We start from the raw sequence: 20,896 nt of genomic DNA, 5'->3' as shown, positions 1-20,896 counted from the left end.
TAAAATACTGCGATACTTCATCTCATTATTCTGGTTTGACATGACTGTGCTTCAAACATTTGACAAGGAAACTACTGAAGCTGTTACATCACCTGACATAATGTTACACATAAGATTTTCATGAAATCAAACCCAGTGCAATTTTATCTCACCGATATCAGCCTCACCCTTTACTGTTCACTCTCTTTACACCATGTGAGAGCTGTATTAAGTTCCTGTTGATGTGAATGGATCATCCTACTGCTGCTGACTCAAAGTAAAAAGCATTTTTAGACAACAAAAAAAACCCAATGAAGCCATAAAACAATTTACTCCTACTGTAACTAACAACTCCCAACAATATCACACTGCACTTAAGAATCTTTAAAAAAAAAAAATTAGAAGTTCTTTAGAAAAGGCTTAACATTATTACCAGAGTCAGAGCACAAAGCAATCAGCTCAAATGAAACACATAACTCTGTTCTAAGATGTTTTACTACAACACTGTACCCATCTACCCAGGTCACTGGTTTACTAGTTCACTGCTGTTTTTACTGTCCTGCATGGGAGTTTTGACTTGCAGGATGGTAAAAACTAAAACAAATCAAACTGTTGAAACAATCAGAAAATAAGACAGGGGCTATTTGTCAGTGACTACAAAGATTGTAAATGAATTGCTGGGGATCATATTAAGTGATGTTAGTGCACATTACTAAACTGGAAGGTTTGAATACCAATGGAAAGCATTTAAAATGAGGCAGCAGTACAAAGTGTTCAGTTTGAATTACCAGCTGCCAGAACAGCAAGAGACATGTTAGCACAACGAAGGAGGGTGGTTCAGAAAACAGTGAGGCTGGTATTTGTAAGACAGAGGTAAGAATAGCAATGTGGAAATGAAACAAATGTCTAAACAGGAAAAATCTCAGGAAATCCTATGATACACAGGAGGAAAAAAATACTAAAAACTCCAAATAAAAAGTATTTTAAAAATGTACTCCCTCCAAAGATGACTTCATAAAGCAGCTCAGCTGAGGGAGCGGGCATTTTACTCTGCTTCCAATTAGGGCAGTAGGGATGTTAGAAGTGAGGGTGGCACACTGGAGAATTATAGACCCAATGTGCAAAAGAAGACACCATTTACACTTAGTAACACTGCCCTGTGCCATTACAGTGATGCTTACACTACAATTACCCAGAGCAGAAATTGTTGCAACCCAAGTTAGTCTTTCAGATTTGCTGAGGAGATGTTATTGGAAAAAACATTACACCTTGTTTTGTTTGCCTTTCCTGAACATAAAAGGGCAGGATACTAGCAAACATTATCGAACAATTCAAAGAGATGTATTGTAGCCTCAGCTCTCAGATGAACCTTTGTGTCCTTGAGAGTTATTTTGCCATCAGTCAGAGAAGTCAGTCGGTCCCAGTGTACCAGTCTTCCTCTCAGGACAACGATGCTAAAGCCCAATCAATCACCTCAGCGGAAGGCCAGCCAGAGTGAACTCAGCCTCCGCCTGCTTCCATTCTGATTCTAATGATCTTGGAGTCCATCCATGTCTTGTAATTGCTCCCTGGGAATCATTCCGAAATACACCGGAGGCTTTTCTTTAAGCATGAGGTAATGCCGGCTTCTTACAAACTATAACCCACCCTGCTCCTGCTTCTCTTGCTGCCACAGAAAAGGGCTGCAGGTGGTGAGGTCTACCCAAGGCCAGTCTATTAGCATTCAGCCAGATCTCCTCTCTAACAGCAATGCTGTTTTCACATGGGCCTGGCTCAGTAAGCAGGGCAGATGTATCTCAGTAGCAGGAGGGCAGGGGTCTCTACACAAACGTCTGTCAGGAGAGCCTGAGCCTTGGGCAGGGCAGATGGACCTAATGGAGCCATCTCCCAATACTTTGTTTGAATCTGTCTGCAATAATTGTGGATACAAGCAGATTATTAAAAAACAAACTCACACCATAAACACTTCACTGACACTGCTCACCATACTGGTACTGTCTACAGCCTGAAAGGTCCAGAAAACACAACATAACACAGATGTGAAGCTCTTTTTTTTTGTTGAATTCATAACTTAACACAGTTAACCAAAGTTAGCCTTTTGCTGTGAGAGCTCTTGTGCGACTGCAGCTGGTAAAAGCGCGGGTGGATCAGCCTTTACTGATGGTGTGTGATATATTTTGTGCTGTGAAAAGCCTCCAGGGCATGTGGGTCAGCTTTTCATTATAATACTCTCTCTGGTGCTTTTTCCTAACACCTAAGATGAGGAGTTAAATCACTTTGGGCTTTTCAAATTATCACAAAGAAGGTTTCACTTTCAGGTCTCTATGACAGTTTGTCAAACAGCAGACCATCTCATATAAATACTTTCACCTACAGTGACATTGAATTCTCAGTATAGGAGATTTCTATGTGTGAGAGATCCAGATAATTGAACCTAACAATGTTTGAGGGCCCACCAAAGGACAAAACCTACCATCACATGGCTGTCATAGTTTGGCAACACAGCAGGTGGTCCCGGGACCAGCATATGTTACTGACCTTGAAAACACAAACTACCTGAGCAATGCAGAGTCTTTTAAATCTCCTTTATCATAAAACAAAGTTTTCATAGACAAGCAAAACACCCCGAGTTATGAGCTAACATAAAAGAGTAACATCAAAGAGCAACTTCGCAAGTGTCTAGTTAAAAATGATCTAACTCCATTTCTTTCATTCCGAGTAACAAGCTGACACTGACAAGTCTGAGCTCTGTAAAGAGAGCAGGCTAATGTGCCTCTCAATTATCTAGGTCAGTTGCTGTTTTATATGCCTCTGAGGGCCTAAATCAAAATGTCTTGGGGGTTTTCTGGAATTCACGATCTTATTGGGCATCTTATTGGCAGCCCTGTGAAGCGGAGAACAAACCCAGACACAGCTATGGACAGATTAAAATAAAAATAGAACATAGCAACAGCTGATTTACTACAAAGCTTCATTTAACACTGGGCAGTGTAATTGCTCTCTCGGTGCTCTTAAAACATGCACGAAGAAAGGGAGAGATACACAGAACAGGGCTGACGTAGAAGCTGAGGGAAGACTGATCTGTTCACAGTTCACAGTTTCAAGTGCTTTTTCTTTTGTTTAATGCTCCTGACCTACTAAAAATCTCTATTTCCACTGTTTTTCTATGTGATTTACCAAATGACCATCTGACTGTTACAGAACCTATCAACAAAGATTTAAATAAATCATTAAATGTTCCGAGGCTTATTCTTGCATATTCATAAGGTCACACAACCAGATTATCCTTTTGTCTGGGATCCACGGCAAGCTTTTGTAAGGCGTATGGAAATGTCTACAGTCTGGTTTCATAGAAACACCAACATCAGCATTTTTAGCTGACAGCTAGAAATCCCCCACTATAAGCCTCTACGGAGACAGCAAGACAAAGGCACACACATGCACATAGGAGCACGCAAACACACGCTTTGCCATTGTTAAATCTTTGGGACATGATAATTGAAGACGCAGTACAAAAGCTAGAAGCTGCCATTAGAGTACAACAGCATTTGAGACAAAGTCAATACTATATATATTATAGTACAACAGAAACCATTCAATCACAGGGTCTACTGCTAAAGCAATACATCAATACACCACTAATTATACCAACTGTGGACTGGGACTTAAAAATATGAGAAGCTTTATTTACAGGGGTTTGGTTGTTTGCCAGTGCTCCTCTGCCATTCCCACAGAAACAGCACACAGCTTACTGCTGGCCAGGCTTGGATGGAAAAAAAGGACAACACATAGCAGCAACTGAACAAACAACAGTTTCACACACTATTGCAATTCAGTAGGTCTGCTGACTGCATAGTCGAGGAAAGCAAGATCCAGCAGTGACAGGATTTAAGACATTTTTGCAGTAGGATAACCATTGTTTTTATTGCAATGCATCTCAGTTCTGGTAAATTCTGCTCAAATTCTAGCAGAGGCAGCTTCTGTTAAAAATGTGTGCTTCAGTTTCTCAAATGTGGGCATGATTATGATCATCCCTCTATTTTTTACTCTGGCTTTTCAGAGACTGTGGATAATTTTTTTTTATAAATGCATAAACAAGTTGCAGTGTTTCATGCAGCAATGCTGCTCAGAGACTTGGTATGAAGGAGGCAGACTGCTGAATGTGGAAATGTGCCTTAATTAATCCCGGCCTTGTCTGCTCTCTGCAATAATAGAAGACTTCCTCCCATAGACCCAATCCTCAAACACCACATGGTCGGAGAAATGATTCCTGAACACGGTTTTAATTACCAGCAGCGGCAAGAGGCAGGAAAACAATATCCAGCAAAGACTGGGAATGGCTGCAATTGCACTGAAGTGGATACTAATGGACTTGACAATATCAGTGAACTGTTACAGTCTAGAGCCAAATCAATGACACTCTTTATCACTGTCTCCTACATCAGTGGTTTTCTAATGACATTTACAGAAGTGCCCTGCTGTCCAACACCATGAAAAAGTTAGAAGAAACAATCTGCTTTGATCTCCTACACCTTGTCTTCTACAGTAGACCACACACTGTAGTCCTGACTCCCACCTACATCTCTTGTGGTTTAACAATGCGCTGCTCCTTTTCTCCATAACATTTTATTTTTATTTGCTATTTACGAACACCCTTTCCCAGTCTGTGTTTTGTTCTAATTGCCGTGATCAAGGTAGCAATACCCACATTATTTACAGCACAAAAAAGGAGACTATAGCCATGGCTTTATATCTGTAAAAAAAAAAAAAAAACTACATATAGAAAGAACCACAAAGCTGTTTGTGGCCTGAGGTGCTTTATTAACAGCAGCTCTCCCCCTATACTCATATATAAGTCATGAAGAAGCTCTCTTAAGTGTCCTCTCAAATCCCCTCCTGTATTTATCACGACTCATCTCCCCGGGGTACCTGACGGTGACAGATTAGGGGGTCTCTCATAAAGCGTTAGAGAACAAAGAGCCAACACGAGACATCCCTTTACGCCCCCGCAGGCATCCAGCAATCTACCTCCACCACACCTCAGACAAACGTCCTCTGGGTGAGGTTGTGCAAAAATAAAATGCACTGTCTGGAAATGCTTGTTAGTGCCTTGTCCCTTCCATAGCTTAGAATATAAGATGTGCATAAATTTCAACACATAACCTTTACATGGTGTGAACTGTCTAGTTTACATTCAGTGATGGGATGTAAGTTAGACAGTTCCTGCCGTGTAGTGACTCTGGAAGTCAAGATGCAGCCACATGTCATGATGTGTTCTCACGGAGCATTGGGCTAATTCATCTGTTCCGCCAGTACTGATTTTACGCTTCATCCAAGTTAAGAAATGAACATGGAAGACATGGTCACTGTTTGAGCATCTGTACTGAATCTCTTCAGTGCTCAGATCCTGCATCTACTACGGCTTGGAGCTGTCTCAGCCTTCTCCTTTACAAAGCCATTATAACCCACACAGTAATTAAAATCCATACTAACATGGCTGCCTCATCATCTCGTAGTCCACAAATAAAAATGTCACAATCCCCCGAGCCTCTAAGGACTTAATAAGGTGTCAGACATGCAGGGAACATCTGGCTCTTTACAAGTCAAAAGACAAACAGAAGGAGGGGTCGCCAAATTATTCCTTTTAGTGCAGTGTCAGCAGAAAATGGACAGAGACAGACAGAATGTAGTGGAGACGATTTTCCCCCCCACCCCCCAACCCTCCACAGGCTCAACCCTGAAAGCTTCCAAAGAATATAACCCTTAATCTTGTCAAAGAAAATTGCATATGCATACAAGCCCCTCGACCCTCCGCCATTGTAACAGCAACAACTTAATATGTGGTCTATCACAACAGACACGCTTAGAAATGGTTTTACTTAACCGGCTTTAACATTTTAAACCACATCAGTCATCAAGTATATGTTTATGCACTACAATGTGATATTCAATTACATACTGACTAACATATTGGATATTATATTTCTCCTAATTTGCAGCTTTTGCTGTTTCTGCTACTATTTTGTCAACAACATTCACAAAGCAACACTACAATGGAATCACATAGCATTTATGTATTGTGGCTGCATCTGTGTAGTGGATCATAAGGCACACGTGACTGAGGCTAAACTGCCTTTGTTAACTGGTGCTTTGTTAAAAACAATCAGAGCAAATGACAAACATAGGCAAAACCATTTAGCCAATTTCATTCTACAGACTGGGCTGATCTCCACAAGCCACTATGCACTCAGTCAGAGATGGAAGTGCCTAAAATTAATTTAAAAAATGCATCCTACCCGCCCAGTAGGACCTTGTCGTCACCCTTGATGTTGCCAAAAAGTCACTCCTCCTACTTCGTCACTGTCATCACTGAAGCCAGCATCTCATCACCCGGAGCTCAAGTGATAAAAGGCTGAAATATTCCCCCGGATGTTTCCAACATGGAGTGAACACTCTTAGTGAACACTGGGAATTCCCTTGACCTTCATCACCAGTCCTGAGCCAACATGCTAAACCAATGTTACTTGCGTATTTTTCATTTTAACAGAATCAAACTAAATGTCTAAAGACTATCATACGTTTGTCTACTCAGGAGTTTACAGCTTGTTGATAGGTTTGAGAATTTGTCTGCAATGCTACAAAATATTGACACTAGGAGTTGAGTCTACCTTTAAACTACACTGCTCTTCAATGCATTAAACTAGGTAACATCGAACAAAGAAAATATGCTGACCTTAAAAACACTGTATATCTCACTGTGCTGTACAGAGCATGTGATATCATGATCTAGAAGTAGGCTTAGCCACAAGGTAGACGTATCTAACATATTAAAACAGCATGGGGTAGATCAGGCTCGACAGAACCCATGACAACATGCACACATACACACTGCCTAGAACAGAGCAGCAGAGAGTCTAGACAGTCAACAATAATGCTGCTCTATTCAAATAACTAAACACTATTACAGCCTTCCACAACAAACCTTTACAAGTCACATCCAATACATGTACATGTGGTAGGGGCGCTTTGGTAATAAAAGGCCAGAGTGACCTTTCTTGACATTCAGTGGGTGAACTGAATGAGTCTCCCTCAGGCCGAAAGCATTTCCCATTGTGAGAAGGAAGACAGGTAATCATGGGTTTAATCTTGCCAGCAGTTTGGGACCAGGACCAAACACTGCAGAAATGTCACAGACAGCGGAGAGCTGCTGGAGGACTGGAGCACCACAGTGAGCATCACACGGGAGTAAATACCTGAGGATCTGCTCGACAGTAAACAGAATATTCTGTGCATCCCACATACGGTAGCTGCTGTGGAAGTGATGCCCCAAGTTCATGACTCCACCCTGCAACGTCTGACCCTTGTTCCACAGAGTGTCAGCAGTCAGACAGCAGACAGACAGACAGACAGACAGACAGTGATGTTTGGGCTGGGATATGGTGAGAGACAGATACTCAAGAGATTCCTCTCACTGCTCTATCAATTATTCACAAGTCATGGCTAGCCAATAAAACACACTCATATGTGCACACACACACAAAAACAGAACCTTGGGGCTAAAAGGAGTCATACATAATCAGCTACAGGAATACATCTTTTACAGATGGTGGCTGCAGCTTCTCCAGTGTAAGGACTTGCTGTTTTTCCTGTTTGTTATCATTGCAAACTGAGTATCTTTCAGTTTTTGCGCGGTTGATCAGACAAAACAAGACATCTGAAGACATCACCTTGGACTATGGAAAACTGAGATGGACATTTTCCACTATTTTCTGATGCGTAACAGATTAAAATGATAAATCGCTTAATCCAAATAATCAACAGATGAATCGGCAGTGAAAACAATCATTAGTTGCATTCCTACTTTTGACTATGATTAGGATTAATATATAAGGATTTGTGTCACAAAATCATGCATGACTTTTTTATTCAAAGACTCGACCCAGGTGGTGTGAAAACATCCTCTTTAGAAACTCACAGACAAAGTTAGAGTAAAATCTGACTGTCAGGTTTTCCATACAGACACAGCGCTCCACTTTCTGTTCTCCCATAGGTACAAACTGGGTCAGTGGTGACCTGTAGGGCTGGCGACAGTGCGTCAAACACCCAACACTCTGCATTTAGCTACAGATCAGTAACAAAACTTTTAACCAGTGTAACACAGAGAAAAGGAACTCAGCACCAATGAGTAAGAACTCATTATATCTTTTACTTTAATTGGTAACACAACTATCCATTTTTATAACTAACACTAACACATAGCCTCTGATGTTACAGCTCCGGGCAATACAAAGTCTTCGGTTTACCTGTCAAGCGTGTCTTCAGTTTGTGGGAGGAAAGTCACACAAACGCAGACAGAACAGAAATCCAAATACATTTTCTTTACATGGACACAATCTTCTGATAATAACCTCGACTCCTTTCCACAACTTATAAACCTGGCCTTTGATACTGCCTTGTACCTTGAGAAATATGACTGCATTTGTTACAGAGCTGCTTTGAGTTGTATGAAATAGCTCCAGACTTTTTTGCTGAGCATCAGTTATGCCATTGTATTCACAGCAGAGGAAATTACATGCTGACAAGGTAACAAAGCCTATATTTACAGGCTATGGAACCGCAGCTGACAACAGATTGAGTGACAAGTACTCTTATGTTTGGGCTATTTTACAAGGCAAGGAATGCCCTTGCTAACTGGAGCAACTGAGATAAAGTTACTCCTTGGTTGAACAGGCCATACACAGTATAAACAAAGAGCAGCTTCAGTGTGTCGTCAGAGCTGAAACATGCTTGCACACCCTCGCACATTCTCCAGAGATTAACAGCCTGAACTGACAGATCACTGCATTACCACGGTTGATGTTAATTAGAACTATACTTTTACCAAAATGTGGGTGAGGCTAAACCTGGGACAGATGTGTTTATACTCACACAACTCTGACAAAAAGTCCACTTTCAAAGGATCTCAGACTGTGCCTGCCTTGCCTTAGCTCCATAATGTCCTCATTAGATAAAACAACAGTCTTCAGAGGAGTGACTGTTCATTTCCTTTGTACAGTAGCTCCATTCGGAACTCACACTGTGTGAACCCAACAATCATCAGACGGGCAGCCATATGGTATCCAGACAGGTGTTAAAGAGTGTGGATCACAGAGGACCACACAGTCAACAAGCTAATTAGCCTACAGAGGAATCACGCTTTGTCCTTCCATGAAGTGGAAAGACTGATACTGACAGCTGCCTTACAGATTTGCAATCGACTATAATGGTTTCAAATGAAATGTAACAGCAGCCACTGAAATACTGATTCTAGACAACTGTGACTCATTTGTACATAACTGTCACCAAACTGACTCACTTGGATAATAAAATCAGATTATTTAATATGCTTGGTCACTGTTCGTTGTCGTTCGCTGCATCTATTTGCAGTATATCAGCTCACAACCATGATGTTTGAGTTCAGCTGTTCTGAAGTTAGAGGCCTTTGTGCAAGAACCCATGCACACTGCAACAGTCAAAATAATTATACATGAAACTTCTCCCATGATCAACCTCCCAGAACGGTTTCAGATGGCAAGTGTGTAGAAATGGCAGGATTTAAAAAACTACATTCAAATATCTGTGATGATTCTTAGGAGGGTTGTTTTTATACAAAGAATGACAAAAGGGGATGCCGGTCTCTCTCAAAGCTTCGTCTTTATCTCATCCAATCTTGTGTCTAAACGCCTCCACAATGCTTTAAATGAATAATGACAAAACTATTTATTACTGATTTTAAAAAATTCATTAGTTAGACCAACATGTATTTACCCAACAATCTTTTAGTCAATCTACAAAACCAAAATAGTCCTTTAAAGCTTCATGTGGAGTACAATTACACAGAACAAATTTCTGCTCTGTGGGCTAAGCCACACTGGATCATGGAGATCTGATGATTAACATCACCTACACAGTAAAACCAGCCTTCTTTCATATATATTCCATTTATAACCCAGCCAATTCATGTGGGGGTGTGCTGAACATGAAAGCAATTTCCCAGCTAGAGATTCACCCACTTTCCTTCTGCTGTACAATACCTGCCCAGCTTCTTACAACTTTTTACTCTCATTATAGGACAACAGAGGTCCATTATATTCTTATTAAAACGCATCCTGTTGTACTAACACACAATCATCAATTATTGGTGGAACTAGCGATAGTGAAACAAAGGAATAGCTGTGGTTACCCCACTGCAAGAAATGACACAATTATAAACAATGATCTCAGAGTGACAGCCCCCACTGGTCTGAAATGGCCAAATAATTATTTCTAATGCATCATTTAATGCTCCCTCCCAGCTTCCGTGGCTGCAGATCATCTCGCAGGTTGTGTGTTGACAGTTCATTAGGGGGTTTTTACTGCACTGTGATTGTGGTGATTGGGTAATGGAGTGGCGGGGGGTGGGAAAGATAGCAGGAACTGTTTCACACTGATCACTAGCTTGCTTAGATGATGAAGTCCCGTCTCAGCTAAAGGTACATTCAAACCGTCAAACAAAGGAAAAGTGACTGAGGTTTTAAGAAAGAACTGGTGGTTAAACATGCTGCAGAACCTTCTCTATAGTTGGCATTTCTTTCCCAGCAATGTACTGTATGATTCACATAAACAAATTAGCTAATCGCAAATTTGCCTGAGAATGAACATAATCTTATACTAAAATGGAAATGAGAGCGCGGAGAAACACGTGATTAAAACTTTACTCAAAAAACCAAACATTGTGCCAGGTTACTGAGTGGCACATCAACACGGTCCAGGTTGATTCAGCTGCATTCATGTTTTGCTCTTCACAGTCTGGGATGACGACACTGTCTGTGCCACCACCTGCAACCTTTAAACAGGAAATCAATCAACTGTCTTTAGACAAATTAAACCACTCACAATCAATTATTCCAGATGTTTTTGAATATAAACATTATTCTTGACTTGACATTCATCAGTTACACGAAAATCTCATGGGTGCCCTATTGATTTTCCACTATCTACCATTAAATGGATATTCTGTCCTAACAGGATATGCAGAGGTGTGAAATCAGGGTCAAGGTCATTATGGGTCAGCATCATACCTGCCAAAGCTCTGATTCTACAGCAGCACTGTCCCAGATAATGTGTCAAGAAAACATGCTGCATACACAAGGTCAATACAACATCACTGTAATCCAATGCAAATGATAAACAACAAACTGTTTTAAAATTTAAACCTTACTCTGCATAATCCTACAACTCGAAGGTTCCTTTGTTGTATATAGTTCACAAAATAAGAGGAACCAGAAAATAATAACAATATTATAGTCTGCAGTGTGAAAAGGGTCATAAAACCACAAACAGTAATGGGTTTGAGTAACGATTTGAAAATCTCCCATCAAATTGTTTTATTTTATTGAGAAGACTAGTGATCCCATAATACACTTTGCTATGTCTGTTACACTAATACTTGCGGGACTACAGGACACCTCTCATATGGCTCCGGGCCCAAACATTTTCATGTCAACCATCTTTAATGACTCTGGGAGACACAACAAATGTTCCACACTTACCTTGCGGATTCCTTCCACTTCAAAACCATTGAGGTTTGCATACAGTGAGTGGTGCCTCTTTCCTAACAATGATGTTGTAGTGACATTAGCCGTGGTTGGGACTGCCTTGTCCAAGAGCCCATGTTGAGTATTAACCTGCTCTTCCGACCTCCTGAACTCCTGCTGTTGTCGTCCAGGAGCTTCCGCCTCCTCTCGGCTCTCCATCTCTGCGTGTGCCGGTGCAGGCTCGGGCTGCTCAGGCTGCTCAGGCCGGGTGCACAGGTCATACATCACTCTCTCTCAAAGTCAAACAGTATAGATGGGATCAATATGACCAAATGGGGTGCCCAGCCAACACCAAGCCATCACGGGCTTTTCATTTGCTGGAGAAGAATAACACAGATCAGCGGTGGCAGGTTGACTTAAAAATGATAAAGATGTCACTTTCCTCCTCTTTTCCTCTTCTCAGACAGTCCATAAGCAGCAGAGTTTTTTCACAGCTAAGGTGAAGTGTCTGAAACCAAGCAGAGGACTGTTTTTGCCATGGTTGTCAGAGACAAAACACAGAGTCTCATAAATTTGTACAACACTGTACAGTGGGAGTTTAAGCTAGCACTGCTGGACGTCTAGTACCTTGCTTAAAATCTGTCACAGTAAGAGTCAGTGTGCCACATCCAAGACAAAACCAGTTATATATGAACCAGGAGTTGTAAAGTACCTCCTACCTCTGCACTGTGACATTTTCCAAAATGAGGACAATCAGCTCTGAAGGGATATTAGATATTTTTGGCCTTAGCTTCTCATTGTAATGCAATGAATGTCATCATCCTGGTAGCATTCTTCAGCATACTGTTTTCGGTATATATCACAGTGTAGCCTTCAGATTCAGAGTCCTGCTCACTGCACTGAAATAGCCTGTTTCTTCATGCCTTACCGCTGTCGTCTGAAGGGGTTCTTCATAGGTTCTTGTCCAGAAATTGAAAAATACAGTCTGTTTTAATTCTTATCCCCCGTAACGCTGAAATAGCGCATGCAGGCCCAACTGAAATAGCAAACAAGAAGAGACGTGCGATGGAGGAAAAAAAAAAAAAACAAGAAAGCGATTTAACTAACAGGTCTCCACTCCAGTTCCCATTCTCTCAGTAAGGCTGAGATGTGGGTGGCATGTTGACTCTTCAGCTGTGGCTCTGTCCTCATTGATGCTGTTGTGTCAAAAAGCATTTCATCCAGATGCTATAAGACTCGACAGGGCTGCTTAATCCCATCTTGGTTACAGCGCCATAAAGGTGAAGAAAGAGGACGAAGGGAAAAATGTGTGTGTAAGACGGCGAGTGTCGCTGAGAGGAGGGGGTAGGGAGGACCGCTTCAATCGTCCTATCACAAAAAGGCAGGCTTTGAGACGGGGCCCAATCATTACCGCGACTAGAGCTCGTTTCCATGGAGATGACGCTGGAATGATGTTGGCTGCCTATTGATTGTTCAAGAGGCAGTACACACTGCAACACAGGGAGGCTGCAGGAGGCAGGCAGAGGAACAAGTGTGTCCTGTCCAAACTAATCCTAATGTTTTACTGCAGTTGCACACTAAAAAAAACTAATTATGTCTGACAAGGTGATGAATGCTGCTCATGTTTTACAAACAGACATTTATAAAAAAAACAAAAACAAAAACATGCACAACAGTAGGTCTGACACTGCAAAAGATAAAACCTGTCACAACTTAATGTGGGTTTATTTAGCCTTACTGCCTGTCTCTGTACTACAGGAGGTACCCTCAAGTACTCCAGCTAATTGTCTATCAAATGAGCAAGGCAGCCTAATAAATCCCCTTAACAAGCGGCCGCCTGAAAACAAGCCAAGAGAAGGGTTTCTCAAGTTATTTGGGGTGGCATCTGGTTAAATCCTTGCTCAACCATAACAAACTATACATCATTTGAAAGCACAAAGCCTCACAATTCAATTTATGCAAACCATTTTAAGATCCACAGTATTACTGTGGTAGTTGCTCATTTTATAACACGTGTTTATACAAAACAGAACAGTAAAAAAATAGAACAAAGACAGACAGTAAAAAAATAAAATAAAAAGTACATTTTACCATGTTTGAACCTCTCTAAATTGGGTTCATTATCATGTAGAATAATTCAGACTTTTTAGTAATAAACTCCAGAGTTACCTTTCAGAAGCAATCAAGGTCATAATCATTTATTATCAGAGGGGAAGGGATCAAGAGAGGGGGGCATGCTATTTTCAGGCTTGTGCACAGGAAAACTTTGCACATTTGTTAGAAGGTTAAATGACCATATAAAAGCCTTAAGGTGCTTTCAGACAGTGAATAGTTACCACTGTATCTGCCTCTGAGGGACACTGGTGTTCTGTATTTTGAATGGATGAAACTCCACCGCAAGCACCTACCTATGGCTACCTCTGATCCTTCTAACCATGTGTACCAAACACTGCAGGCTGCTGTTATCCACCACTATCCTAATGCCATCATTAGGCAGCTAAATTGGGCAGGCTGTAGCTTAAAGCAAAGGAAATGATGACACACTAAATATAAGTTTAGCTAACAAATAACACTGGTTAGCTAAACATTGTTTCTTGGCCCAGACCAGATATTCAAACTCTGAAGCTGATGCGTATAATTCAGGGAACTTGAATACCGTGTAATTTTGCATTTTCCTTGATGTGGTTTCTGTGGTTGCCATGGTTACACAGCAGGCCACAGCGAGCAAGCTGGGATGCACCTATCCAACTTTTCTCTACCAATATTGATTCTGACACCTCAACTTAGAGTATTTGCTGATTCCCTGCACCAACCCACCATCGGCCCTCTATTTTTTCTGCATTTAAAATCTGTATAGCTCACTGAGTTTACATAAGGCAACATGAGGTCAGGGATAGATGTAGCACTAAAAAAATGAGCTAGCAACCTGCCGTGACTGAATAAATGCAAGTCACAGCAGAAATGCTGAATTTCACAATGACACTGGTAGATTGTTTCTAACGTGGGCTGGTCATGTCATGGCCAAAACTGTGCAGTGATTTCAGCTATGTTTCCTTGTTAAATGATCACTCAGAGGGAAATTTAAAAGCTCATTTACATCTATGTCAGCTGCTGTGCGGCCAGTTGAATGAAACGCATAGAGAGGAGGGAAAGACCTACCTTGTGCTTGCAGGGCAATACTGGCGACTGTCCTCTACAGAAAGTAGCTTGCCAGCTGCCCCCTCTCTCCTTGCCTGGCAGCATCTGCTTGCTGGCTGACAAAACCTTTTGAGCCATAATTGTATACACACTATCTCTGTGCTGACAGAGATACAGATTTATTCACTTAATACTGTGTGTCTCTTTGGAGGACATTGTGGGCCTGTTGTAACTGAATGAACATACTCATTCTCATCTGGCTATTTCCTGAAAATTTACTCAACATCACTCCGAACACCTCTTATCCAGCCTACTCCAACTCATCTACAGCAGATAAAAGTAGTTCAATACTTTGTGGTTGCTTTGTTGCAGCCTTTAAAGGTCACTGTTGGAAAAGCCATAGCTGGGTGCTGGTTAGTTAAAAATAGACGTTTTTGTCTCTGTTCTTTTAACGGGCGTTTTCTGGTACAACTCCAGTGCACTCAATACTAAAACTGTCCCATTTACAATGGTTCACTCGGACAACTAAAGTGATATTCATTTCCCTTGACTGTCTATGATCCTCTTTTGAATGTGGGGTTAGGGTTAGAGATCCAGCTCAAACATATTCTGTCTCCATCAGACATGAGCTTCTTATTTGCACTGCATTTCAGTCCTTCCCATCATTATTTCCACTTTGCTCACAAGACCATGGTTTCAGTAGCCTAAAGACTGAAACCAGCCTTGGCGTGAACTCCACTGAACAGTATTTCTATTCTGCTTCAGCTCCTTTGATAATACAAATATATTCCCTGTCTGGGACCAGAGGTGCTGACAGCTAAAAAAAACAAGGCCAACATAAAATAAAATATGTGAGGCTACTGCTGCATGCAAGACCACTGCCACCTGTAACTGTACTTATCTCATGCTGCACACAGCACACATACACTGAATCTCACATAAGCATAAGTTAATGCATGTCACACAGCATATCCTCTGCACGGAAATGCAGATGTCCATCTAGCCATTTAGCCAGGTCCATCATTGGCTCAGTGGTATTGACATCCTATCACACTGATATATTTTGACAGAACCTCCCCATCTGCCTGCCATGTGACTGAGGAGCAGGCTGCTGGTCAAACACATCTGACATGAAACTGTATCCACTAAATGAACATCTCTGAAACATCATTAGCTTTAATTTTTTCTCCTGGTGAATTGCATAGACACATTTTTCAGGTACAATATCATATCTATCTTTGAAAATTTCTATGACACCTATGACGAGGTTATTAAAAATACAGTAAGTGTCAGTGGGATGAAAAGATACCCTTCTTAAACACTTGGAAGACAGCTGACATGATTAAAAGAAACATGCATGAGTCAGTCCATACATAAAAGGCATTCCCATTGGAACACCTTTATAATGGAGTTTACCCCACTGACTGTTTCAGTAATAACAAGGTGATGCCTTAGCAGTGCTGTGCAAGAAACATGAAACAACAATGAGGCTGGGCAAGTGGGCACTGCTGTTTAGACACTGTTCAACTGAACAAGCTTTGATTAATTATTCACTTTCCTTTCTATGAAAACTTGATCCAAAATTTAAGAGGCAGAAGTACACTGACCCACTTCTGCCACTCCAAAACAGAGAGGATCCACCAACACATGCAAACCCCTCCTCTCTGCCCACACCACACACAATGTGCCTGCTCTGACAACAACAGAAATTGACAAACACGTATTTTACACCACCTCGTCAGTAATGCATCACACTGGCAGCAGTTAAAGGCGCGCAACATTAGTCAGTGTTTCAGTTCTCCTTCTCGTCGTAAGCTCCTCATGGAAATCTTAGCAGCTTCTATTGTGTTCTCCACCTAACTGCTGCTGGCTATGCACCACCACTGCCTTTTTACAAAACTGTGCTGCCTGAAAACAATGCCACATCCTAATCTTAGCTCAATTGGGGAGAAACTATTTGACAGTTACATCATAATTTAAGACCCCAACAGTATAAAGATCTATCGATAAAAATTGGCCTTTCATATCAGTTTACAGTGAACTGGGTTTTAATTATTCTAGATTCTGTGATATGCCTTCTGTGCATGTTAAATCAATATGAATGCATTAGTTTTGGTTTGATGATCATAGTGCTAGTTAGCAGCTCAGTTTCTCTGATGTTAGCTTTTTGTATGGTTACTGTGGTGGTGAGGATATGTTTAGTCAATCCTAAATCAAGATTAATACCTATATTTTATGTGCTTCTTTAGAAATGATGGAAATATGAAGCGATTACAGGCTATGTTGGTCAACATGTAATTTACAAAGTGTGTTAAAGGTCCCCTGTGTGTGCTGTGGAGCTGTTTTCTATGAGTGAGTCCCTGTTGTGTGTATCCTGTGCACAAGCATGGAGAGGAATGTACACGTGTGGTTATGTAGCTGGTGTGGTACACACTCCTGTCAGTGATTTCACATTATTTCACTAATCTGTAAGTGGCAGGATTGTATGCAAGTAAACACTGAAGTAAGCAATTTTATGAGGAAGGAAATGTATTCAACACGCTTGTTAGACCTTGAGGATACACACAATGCTTTTTAGTGAGTAACACTGAATGGAAATATAACTACTCTGCAGGGTGTCTTTAATCAAACACAGAAAAGCTGGAAGTATTTTTCTCCTTTAAATCACAGGGAAAAGCTGAAAGATGTGTGTGTCCAGAGCCATCATGTTCCTGATACCCACAAAACAGCCACTACTTCTGCAGGATCTATATAAGGTTAATCACAGAAATACAATGTGATTTGCCATCTCGATTTGACCTAAAATCTTTTTCCTCTAAAACAAATGTGCAGTACAGGGTAGTTTTTAGAAATACAATTAAAAATAACTTGCTACAAACCATTCAGCGTTTCATAGTCTGACTGAGTGTGAAGGGAAATCACCAAAATGTAATTCTATATAATTCTATAAAATTCTATAAAATTCTATACATCTATACACCAAAATGTCTACCAACATACTGTATATATTCAGTTAACATTCTTTCTGAATGAACATCCAGTGTAAATGTTAAAAATCATTTGGAAACATGAAATAACTTACCTCCATGTTTCTGTCCATGCATTTGGAGGGCGATGACTTGTCTGACCCAGTGCAGCGGGGGGGCTGGTCATTCCAGCCTGCATGGGGAGGGTTGTGAGGGTGACAAATTTTCAGAGAGCTGCTCTGACAGGTGTCCACGACTGCAGCAGTGGTGAAGGGGTCAGCTGCACCCAAGTCCCCGCCTGAAGGCTGCTTTTGCTGATCTTGTTTGGTGTTCTCCTTAGATGAGTGGGAGGCACTCTGGGATCTCTGAAGTGTCTGACAGGAGTTGTCACCGTCTTCTTGAGCTGGCTTTCTGGGCAGACTTTTAAAAATGTAGCTGGTATGTCCTGCTCTCTGCCTCTGTTTTCCGTGGGCCTGTAGCAGGTGGCAGAGGAAGATGGCCTTTTCTAGCTCAAATTCCTGTCTGTGATGCAATTTATAGACTGCTTGCTCACCGTTTATCTCCTCATACAGTGTCAGCAGCAACTGCTCCAGCTTTGTAAACGTTTCTCCACTGCACAAAGAAAAAACCTCCTTTTCTGCGGACTCAACCTTACTATACCGTCCAGCGTCCTTAATGTTCACCTCCTTAGCCAGTAAACGCCTGTGCCTGTTAGACTGAGTGTCCTTTCGACACCCCCGCCTTGCCGTCAGCTCCCTCACAGTCCTCTGATGTTCCCTCTCTGCTTCTTCTCGCAGGTACCTTAGCTCCACACAGAGGTATTCATGGGCCCGCTGTGTTCGGTTCTTCTCCGCTTCCAAATCAGCACGCAGCCTCTCAAGCTCTCGTCCATAGTCCGTCTGGCTCTGGCACGGTTTCTTGGATGACAGTGCCAGAGGGTTATCCCTGTCTTTCCTCATGATGCCTCATTCACAGCACAACATGCCAGCAAAACCAAGACACATTCATTTCTAAAGAGGGGCCATGCATCAGAAGTGAGAGGAAGCCCAGGTGGGTGATGGGTGGTTATCAGACATGCAGCATGCAATTATCACATCAGGTCACAGGCCACTGGAAAGATGAGACAGTGGAGGATGTGAGAGAAATGGTCAGGTATTAATGTTTTAGACAAATGCACCAACAAGAAATCATGTGTTTCTAGCACGGTGAAAGCACAAGTGATGTTTAAACAATCCCCTCTCTGTGTTAGAAGGATGGTTCAGAAAAAAATGAGAGTAGCACTCGAAATAGCTTTAGGAAAGCAAACACAATAGACACAAAATAAATCCTGTGATATTTTCTCATAAATAAAGTGTCTAGAAACCATCTCTGTGCAGCAAAGAAATCTGTGGTGATAGCTGCCTGTGTTTAGTCCAACCAACATACAATTTGACTGTTTATACGGACACATGAAATGGTACTTTCTAAATACTTGACTGTTTATACCCGATATTTTTTTTTAATTTGTTTTATCCAAATCTAGCTTAATGAACAAATGTTTGGCAGAAATAACAACCTTTAAACATGCGAACATTAAAAACTGCATAAACTCAAGTTTACTCAATCCCACACACGGTTAATGTTTAGGGAGCAGGAGTCTAACCCTGAGCTGAGGAAGCAACAGGTGAACTGGTGAACTTCCAGTGAAACAGCTCTGCACCGTTAGCCATCACCACTGTAGCCAGTGTCACCATCACTAGCTCAACCTAGCGGTGCCCATATGGTCGCTAGGACACGGTTCATATTACAGAGGGGATGGGGACGTCTTCGGTAAATGGCTAATTAACTAGCTTACTTTAGCAACTTATTATATAGTCCAGTAGGTAATGCTACAACAAGTACCGTTATATTATAATATGAATAACTGGAGCTGGAACAAGTCCTGACTAGCTTAACTACGCCTTGTTAGCCAGTGTTAGCTTACCGTTAAGTTTTCTTGCCACAACTTGTAACAAACTCAGCCGGACTCAACTATTATATTTAACTTTTCATCAATGGAGTCATCTTCTTTCAACCAAGGTACTTTTGTCGAGATTAAAATTAGCTGTCTAGCAACACCGAGACAGCTAACGTTGGTTGTTAAAGGTCCATAAAGCCATGCAAGCAGAGTTTGTTTATCTGTCAGGCAGCAGTGTCACTCACACAGGCTGTGTCCGTGTCCGGCGTCACTCTGTTGGCCAGTCCAGGAGCAGTGCTGCCTTCACTTGCACTTCGCCGTTGTCTCATCGTTTAAAGACTTACCCTCGCACTGAATCGCTTGACGCGCATTTAAACGAATCTGACAAGATTAGATCAAAACACATTTTTCATGTGAATATTAAATGTCAAGTACTTAGGACCTGCATGCTTCTGCAAACAACAGAAAGAAGAGAGTAATGCGTATTGACTATCAATTAAAGTTTGCGGCCGTGTATCTCTCAAGAGTTGTTGTATGCATCCTCACCATTGCTACTAATTTTACCTCTGCCCCAAAACTCTAAAGGACCGGCCTTCATAGCTGCATTTAGCCTAAAGATTTATTTGAGGTGTTCGCGGGCGTGTCATCTATAATTTCAATATGACCGACAGTCCATGAAGGTAACAGTCTTTGAGTATTGTGTGAGATGGATGACCACTAGTGGCCACAGGCTGATAGTGCTGAATTTGCCTGGGGTATTATGGGTTTATGAATAGATTGATAATTGAATCAATTTTAGATTTATCTTTAAACATTGTTGTTTTAATTATTTTTTTAAATGTGATCCACTCACCTAATACTCCTAACTTATGTGCAGCTCAGTGGACATAGGGGCCATACACAACCTGCATTCATCTCTCTTTTTTGTAACAGTAAATGTATAGGTGTTTTCAGGGTTGACAGACTGGTATATTTTTATGTCCTCTATAGAAGAATTTCATTTTATCAACCAGTATAATTAATTGTTAATTGTTATAATTAATTATCATAAATAAAAATTGGGAGGAAGAATTTAAATGTAAAGTTGTGCATCAAGCAGTCCCACCTGTGAACAATTTTCACAGGTGACATTTTTTTTTTTTTTTAATTTTGTTCAGAGCAGTGTCAGATGTCAGCCCAGTGTTTAATGACAGAGGATTACCCGTAGTGTGTGCAAGTGTCTCATCGTAACATTGACAAAACAACACTTGTGCCACAGTTTTGCAGAAAAAGCCGACAAAGGTTACAGCATACTAGGCTAACTAAATCAAAGCTCAAAGTCC

General features: G+C 41.2%; 1 protein-coding gene across 1 annotated transcript in view; it reads right to left on the bottom strand.

The window, feature by feature from the left end:
- LOC121190436 (peripheral-type benzodiazepine receptor-associated protein 1) overlaps positions 1-19,909 on the bottom strand; it is a 59,016-nt gene extending 39,107 nt beyond the window's left edge. The window contains 2 exon segments of the mRNA XM_041051159.1: positions 17,755-18,748; positions 19,602-19,909. Of these exon segments, the coding sequence (XP_040907093.1) occupies positions 17,755-18,597 (843 nt within the window). The 5' untranslated portion in view covers positions 18,598-18,748; positions 19,602-19,909.
- Between the last annotated feature and the right edge of the window lie 987 nt (positions 19,910-20,896).

The sequence above is a fragment of the Toxotes jaculatrix genome, chromosome 12 (assembly GCF_017976425.1).
Source record: "Toxotes jaculatrix isolate fToxJac2 chromosome 12, fToxJac2.pri, whole genome shotgun sequence".
Classification (NCBI taxonomy): domain Eukaryota; kingdom Metazoa; phylum Chordata; class Actinopteri; family Toxotidae; genus Toxotes; species Toxotes jaculatrix.
Note: the sequence above shows the minus strand (reverse complement) of the source record. Positions and strands in the feature narration are given on the sequence as shown.